The sequence below is a fragment of the Notothenia rossii genome (assembly GCF_949606895.1).
Source record: "Notothenia rossii genome assembly, chromosome: 1".
Lineage (NCBI taxonomy): Eukaryota > Metazoa > Chordata > Actinopteri > Perciformes > Nototheniidae > Notothenia > Notothenia rossii.
Genome location: NC_136912.1, coordinates 47,813,251 through 47,821,400, shown reverse-complemented (window position 1 = coordinate 47,821,400; position 8,150 = coordinate 47,813,251). Strand labels below are relative to the sequence as shown.

Genomic DNA, 8,150 nt, shown 5'->3' with positions numbered 1-8,150 from the left:
AAGCGACTTACAATAAGTGCGTTCGACCAACAAAGTACAAACTTGAAGAAAAGAGAATCATATAAGTACATCAGGTTTCATAGAGGCAAAACATTTCAAGTGCTACTCAACTGGCTTTAGATAAGCCAGTCCTTTATTAGTATACAAGTGATTTGTTAATAGTTCTATCGCTCGAAGTGGAGTCGAAAGAGATGAGTTTTCAGTCTGCGCCGGAAGATGTGACAGCTTTCTGCTCTCCTGATTTCAATGGGGAGCTCATTCCACCATTTTGGAGCCAGGATAGCAAACCCACGTGTTTTTGCTGATGGGAACTTGGGTCCCCCCACAGTGCGGGTGCAACGAGCTGTTTGGCTGATGCAGAGCGGAGTGCACGTGCTGGGGTGTACGGTTTAACCATGTCCTGGATGTAGGAAGGGCCAGATCCATTCAGAGCATGGTACGCAAGTACCATTGTCTTGAAGTGGATTCTAGCAGTTACCGGAAGCCAGTGAAGGGAGCGGAGGAGCGTCGTGGTGTGGGAGAATTTAGGAAGGTTGAAGACCAAACGAGCCGCTGCATTCTGATCTGTCTCTCCATCTGTCCAAGGTGAATTGATGATCAGGCTTTAATGGGTATTTGGCAACAGGACAGGAAAATTACACAACCAGTATTTGACAGTGTGCTCCTAACATCCTCCATGGTCATCTGTCCTGATGGCAACACTACATAGTTTCCACTCTAACGTGAGGAGAACAGATAGCTCATTTCCATTCACCTGTTTCTATGCACAAGTTGTTCATACTTCCACATGGAAGAGCCGCAGAGCTGTTCACCGGATACTTACCGGATGAACCTAAACATGATTGAATCAAGTTACTCTTGAAAGATGTCGCTGGTTGTTTTGAACCCACAAATCATTTTTGTATCACCCAGGTCTGCAGTTCTTCTCAGTTCCACAGAGCTCGTCTGTGTCTTTAGCGCAGTTTGTGTTTCTGGTGTAGACCAACAGAGGATTGATCTGTGTCTGCTGTAAATATGAAATCTGAATGTGACTGAATGTTAAAGAGTCGTTGCTGATAATATGTCTAATGCAATACCTTAGATAATGGCCTTTTTTTAAAAGAACAATTAGTGTTTTCCTTAGAATATGTTTAAACAGCAACACAAATCTATAATAAAACAGTATTTTGCTGCATTGGAATTTGTTTTGAGTCTTCAAACTATGTTGCATGAGGACGTTCATCATTCATCATCATTTGCATTAAAATTGTTGGTGTGGGATGATCCACTTTAGATACCAAAACAGGACTAAACTTTCCATATTAAAATACTATAATTTTCTTTTCATACTGTTGCACTCAGTGAACCTTGGGACAGTTATAACTTTACCACTCCAACCACTGTTTCAGTTTTAGTTATTAGTGTGAATGCTGTTTACAGCATTCCACTATAGTTCTTTGAATCTTTAATCTTCCTCTTCTTCTTCTTCTTCTTCTTCTTCTTCTTCTTCTTCTTCTTCTTCTTATTAGAGTGAATGCTGTTTACAGCATTCACCTCTTTTACCTACACCTTCCGCCAAATGCTTCTCCTTCCACATACTTTCAGCTAGAGACTTTATACCAACTTTAAAATGATCACAAGACCTTCAGCTATAAAACCTGTTCTTCAGATTTTTCATATCTTTTACACTTTTTGAAATATTTAACTTAGTTTGGAGCTTGGTAAAGAGGCTTTCTTCAGATGTTAACATTAGTGTGTATTGAGTAGCTCGTTAAGGCTAGAGTGCTTTGATCTCAAAACAGAGTGGAGGGCAGATTGAAATTCGCCCAAACATTTTTTTGAAACCTGCCATAATTCCCAAACCATACACTCCTTGGACAACATTTTTCATGAAAAACGTAGGAAAACCTCTCCTAGGTTGGAAAAAAAAAATAATTAAGCTAAATAATTAAACAAAATGGCTCTTGAGGGCATGAAGTGACAAAAACGTTCAACATGTGTCCATTAAGGCCTAATGTAAATACAGCCTGCTCTTTCCTCAAAGCAGCAGCCGAACACCTTTTAGATAATCTGTCAAAAAGGCCACATTATTAACCCGAAAGTACACAAAAAGCACACTTCAGACGCTCATCAGGGTCCTGAGATGCTTCACGCATTGACATTTCACCGATATCTGCTACTGTTCTTCAACAAAAGATTCACATGTAAGAGGTTTATCTCTCATTCAGAACAATGGAAAGGCTCTCCTCTCATTGATTACTACACATCACCATGGAAACCTTTGATCTCTGGGCTCACACAGGTGTTATGATTATTTGTTATGATTAGGTGCTCAGCACAGAAACAAACTGACAAACACACTGGACTTTAACAGACTGCCTCAGCCTGTTCTTTTCTGTCTGATGGAGACTTCATACAGACTTCAACATGTTCCACATATTTTATACATTATTGGTGAGGTATGGTTTTAGTCAAAAGGTTTGCATTCAAAATATTCTGCTGCTTTCCCAAGCCTTTTTATTTTCTTTTCTCTTCTAAATAGACATTCATTCACTACTACTTACATTTAATATCTAACTCCTTCAGCCTACTTTCAGCTGCAGAAACCATTCAACCATTGCATTATTCAGCTATTTCAGGACATTGAGGCTATACATGTTGTTGTTTATACCTTTTTTAAACCTTTTCTTTTAAATATTAAGCTTCTTCATTATTTTTCCTACTCTTCCAGTTTAACATTTCACTTTCAAGTTTTCAACAAAGTCATTGCAATGCATTTGAGCTGTAACAATTTGATTCAAATAATTTCACTTTTCTGCATTTCTCCACGAAGTTCAGCAACACACTTACTTGGTTTTTGTAGCTAAAAGCAGCTACAGAGACCGTTCAACTAATACAATATTCAGTTTTTTCTGCATTTTCAGCTAAATTCAGCAACAAGTGTTCAAAGTTTTCTGCATTCGCACGCATTTTATGCAGGAAATGCATTTTCCATTTTCCATTGTCCTGCCACTATTCATATGTGTTTTAATTTACAGGGGAAATGCTAGTCATCTTAAAGTTATGCACTCAATAATTCAATCAGAGCTGAGTATGATACAACAGCTTAAACTGCAATCTACTCAGTGGTTCAGATTTATTTACACACTGCATATTAGGTTAGCGAAAGGAAACGGAATGGATAATCTTCCCGATCGGCCCAGCTAATCATTTTTTGTGCTTTCCAAATTATCCATATTCCAACACAGAGTTAAATAAACTGTGGTTATTTGATGTTTCTCATTTTATTGGTGAATGTGCTGGTGTTTGACCTAAAGCTCTATTTAAAACACTTCAACATGTTTATGTTTCACAGCAGATTTTCCAAAGAGAGAGCCAGGAACACTTATGAATGGAGCAAGGCCACGTCCAGACAGACCCAGCACTGGATGGAAACCGTTGGCCCCTCGTGCATTGAAAGGGCCGCTCCACTGAGGCAGCAGAGGAGGTAACACAGGGAGCAGACGCAGACCGGAGTGATGCTACAGTGAGGTAGTGATGGTTCTTACTGATGTCCAGTTGTCTCCTACAGTATCAATGCTATACATGTAGCTCATGCCGATTTTTTCACTTTCCGTGCCTCTGCGTTAAAACTTCCAGATGAATTGCTAGTGTTAACAGCCCTAAATGTATTCAAGTATAGCCTTTAGTTACTTCACCCTGGCAGCCTGGTGCACTGCATTTTGGTGCTCCTTATGAGAAGTCATGCCATTGACCTATGAAGATCTCAGGACATTGTGGCCAGACTTTGTTGTAAGCCAGGGGGTGTCAAGATCATTTAAGTTCAGCGGCCGAATCAGCCCAATTTGATCTCCAGTGGGCCAGGCCATTTCAATCACAGCATAACAACCTATAAATAACAACCACTCTAAATGTTTCCCTATGTTTTATTGCAAAAAAGTACACTCTGAAAAATGTTCACATTAAATGAACTATCTTTTTACAAAACATTATGAACAACCTGACATTTTTTAAGAAAGAAACTTGCAATTTCAACAATGTTATTCCTCAGTTTATCATTTACATATGTGCATTACAACTTACAGATCACATTGTATCTAAGGCACTACACATTTAGTCCCCTCTGTCTGGAACTGTATAGTATTTTATTTTATGATTAAAACGAATGATTTCCGCATCTGTGCAGTGATCCTGACCACCTGAACTGACGCCACCATACAAACTTAAGTGTGTACTATTAAGGAAGAAGGTTAATTTATACCCCTGCCTGGTTTACAAAATGTACACGAAAAAAACAGGGTTCCACCAAACCAATTAGTTTTGTACTGAAGCTGCTGTCTGACATTATATTGCACATTGACATTTTACACTTTTCAAAGTCATCCCGTGGGCCGCATTGGAACACTGCTTGTGGAAGCACTGCAAGATCCTGGTCACTGCTACCATCCCTAAAAGGACTGAAGTCATCCACGACCATATCACTCCTACTTCACTGGATATGCAGGTCCATATTGAAGATTCATGGTTCATGTACAATGTCATTCATTTTCATCCATGCAACATTCAGTGCAGATGCAGAGAATCAGGTCTAATTGGGCGTGAACTAAGGTTTGGATTGTTGGGCAGGTCTGACTTGGGGGTTGCAGTTTGTTTCCTGTCACAAATTGTCACGGTTTGTGAAACAAGCAGGACCCAAATGCAGATATAAACTGAAAATTCCTTTATTTCAAGGCTATGATATATATATATATATATATACAATGACAAAACAGAACACTCACCGCAGAACTAGTCATGGAACAAGACGAACCGACCAAGACAGACAGAAAACCCAGAACTTAAATACACACAAGACTAATCACACAACAAGACACAGGTGGGGAGGGAGGAGAAAACACAGGGGCCCAGGTGAACATAATCAGACAATTAGACACACCAGGGAAACTAATGACAAGACAATAACCCAAAGGAAAACATGACATGGAAAACAGCAAAAACACCCAAACCTACAAAACTATAAACATGACACAACATGAGAATCGTGACATAACCTCCCCCTCAAGGGACGGATTCCAGACGTCCCAAAAAAACAAAAGTCCAGCAGAGTGGGTGGAGAGGGTCTGGAGGACGGGTCTCGGGCGGACGGCCCGGGGGCAAGGCAGAGTTCAAAAAAGGGGAATTCGGGCGGACGGCCCGGGGGCAAGGCAGAGTTCAAAAAGGGGAATTCGGGCGGACGGCCCGGGGGCAAGGCAGAGTCCATGGAGGGAATCTCGGGCGGACGGGCCGGGGGCAAGGCAGAGTCCGAGGAGGGGTGAAGACCAGACAGCTCCGGAGGCCGGTCAGGAGCCGGTGTCGGCAAGATCCCCCATGGAAGAGGACACAGGACCGGCAGGACCCCCGGCAGAAGAGCAGTCTGCGGGACCTCCAACGGCTCAGGACATGGGGTTGGCAGGACCCCCGGCAGAAGAGTAGTCTGCGGGATCCCCAACGCGGCAGGACATGGAGTTGGCAGGACCCCCCGCAGAAGAGTAGTGCGGGACCTCCATCAATACTTGAGTGGGTTGGTTCGCCAACAGAACCCGGGAAGCTGGCGTCGGACGGACAGCCAACAGGAGACGAGGTGCTGGAGTCGTTCGGTATGCCGACAAGACACGGGGAGCTGGCGTCGGACGGACACCCATCAGGACACGGGGAGCTGGCGTCGGACGGACAGCCAACCGGAGACGAGGTGCTGGAGTCGGCCGGTACGCCGACAGGACTCGAGGAGCTGGCGTCGGCCGATGAGTCAGCAGGTGACGAGGAGCCAGAGTCGGGACCATGGTTACTGGAGCCGGCACTGAAGCCGGGACCATGGCTGTAAGTTCCGGTTCTGGAGCCGGAACCCTGGCTGCTGGGCGCGGAGCAGAAGCCTGGACCCTGGCTGTGTCAGCCAGGTAATGGAGTATGGAAGCAAAGCTGCGTGAGCCGGTACTGGAGCATGGAGCCATGGCTGCTGGGGCCTGTTCTGGGGCTGGAACCATGGCTCTTGGGGCTTGAGCTGCTAGCTTGGCCTTGCGACTCCTCCTCTTAGCAGCCGCCTGAATACTCCGTGGACCTCCATAAGCCAGACGAGTTCCAGAATATGACTCCTGGACAGGAGCAGGAACTGGGGCAGAAGCATGGGTTGACTGCAGACGGAACCCACCGAGGCGTATGGTGCCAGGTTGGGAATTGGGAGGCCGGGAGCTAGCATGCCTGGGGCTAGCAGGCCGGGAATCACACACAGGGAGGATCTTTGAAATCCAGCCAGGTAAGAACTTCACCATACCTGGTTTCTCTCTAGCCATCTGGCGCGCCTCCGACAACACAGCCTCCCGCTGCTGAACTCCGGGTGCTCTCTTCCATCTATCCGTGCAGTTAGCCAAAAAAAAGGAAAAATGTAATAATTCCGACTCGAATGGATCTGCTGGGCCCATTTCTTGGTCGGTTCGTACTGTCACGGTTTGTGAAACAAGCAGGACCCAAATGCAGATATAAACTGAAAATTCCTTTGTTTCAAGGCTATGATATATATATATATACAATGACAAAACAGAACACTCACCGCAGAACTAGTCATGGAACAAGACGAACCGACCAAGACAGACAGAAAACCCAGAACTTAAATACACACAAGACTAATCACACAACAAGACACAGGTGGGGAGGGAGGAGAAAACACAGGGGCCCAGGTGAACATAATCAGACAATTAGACACACCAGGGAAACTAATGACAAGACAATAACCCAAAGGAAAACATGACATGGAAAACAGCAAAAACACCCAAACCTACAAAACTATAAACGTGACATAACATGAGAATCGTGACACAAATTGCAGTTGCTTGGTGTGAAACAGTAAACTATGATGAATATTCATAAAAAAAACATAATGCTCACACATTTGAAAAGAGAAAGCAGTTTTAAGGATTCAAATGTATGCTTTTATATTGAATACAAACATTGTATGTGTTCATCTATTAATGTTCCCATAATTACTAATAACTGTTTATGATTATGTGACTTTTTTAGTATTAGATTGAATTAGTTATCAATTGAAAACACATCCTTAGTAAATTCTAAACTCCTCCTCTCCCTGTTACCGTCTAAGACTGTCTCTCTTCCCTCCTTGTCCCTTTGTTTACATTCTCCTCAAACTGCAGGAAGCCATTTTGAAGGCAGTGCCACAGATAGAGGAGTATGTGTGTACTGTACGTACACACATACTGTAAATTCCTTTGTATGTGTGTTAGGTGGGTGAGTGATTGTTAGAGATTCTGGCAGAGGGCCGGTTCACCTTAAACAGAGTTGAATCTTTTTTCTTAATTCTCAGAGAGAGAGGAAGACTGCGGACAGACGGAAGGACGGACAGAACGACAGTTTAATGTAAGAAAATGAAGTTGAAATAATTTGTATTTTATAGTGAGCTTTATTTGAAGTGTGTTCTAAGAAGATCAGGGTGAGTTTCACAGATCTGCTGATATCATGGTATAATTTGCCTAAGCATATTTTGAAGAAAAAAAACAACTGTGTTAATGTACATGAAAAACTTTAAAGGTCACCTATTATTCAAAATGCACTTTTTTATGTCTTTTATACCTAACTATGTGTCCCCGGGTGTAAGGAGGCTCACAAAGTGTCAGAAAATACAACCCTCTCTATTTTCCTCTTCATCTCTAAAAATGGGGTAACAACGGAGCTGATCCAGATTTGCTGCCGCCATGACAATATTACAAAAATGTGGGCTGGCTTTACGTTGAAGTCCTGGTAACGTCCCACCCACGTCCCAACATATAGTCTCCATATACAGTCGCTAGCTGAATCCCCTCCCTCAGCTGTGTGTCTGTGTATTCAGCAGGATGTCTACAAGAGGGACATTCACATCTAATAGTCCGTTTCTGGTGCGCACCAGATGACAGTTTGCTACATTGTTTCATTTTTCAGAAGGTTCGGTTTGCGTTCACACAAAACTCAAACGGACTATAAACTTTAAACACAAGTCATGTGCAAGGAAATGCTGTTCAACCATTGGACATTAAGGGGGGTAAACACGCAAATCCTGGCAATTTCTACCGGAGCCTTCGCCATGGAGCATCGGCACTTTTGGCAGGTTATTCTCATGCTGCTGTCATGCGTCCCGCGCATATGATTAT

The 8,150-nt window shown here is 43.2% G+C and overlaps 1 protein-coding gene across 1 annotated transcript; it reads right to left on the bottom strand.

Annotated features, from left to right (window-relative positions):
* Positions 1–3,668: 3,668 nt before the first annotated feature.
* LOC307035428 (uncharacterized protein) lies at positions 3,669–7,249 on the bottom strand. The gene is made up of 2 exons (XM_079674721.1): positions 6,563–7,249; positions 3,669–6,363 (listed from the first exon to the last, which is right to left on the bottom strand). The coding sequence occupies exon 2, from the start codon at positions 6,303–6,305 to the stop codon at positions 5,412–5,414; it is 894 nt and encodes a 297-aa protein (XP_079530847.1). The 5' UTR covers positions 6,306–6,363; positions 6,563–7,249; the 3' UTR covers positions 3,669–5,411.
* Positions 7,250–8,150: the final 901 nt, after the last annotated feature.

What these genes read in the sequence shown, in the direction of transcription:
- LOC307035428 (XM_079674721.1), bottom strand. Translation starts at nt 6,305, where the DNA reads ATGGCTAGAGAGAAACCAGGTATGGTGAAGTTCTTACCTGGCTGGATT.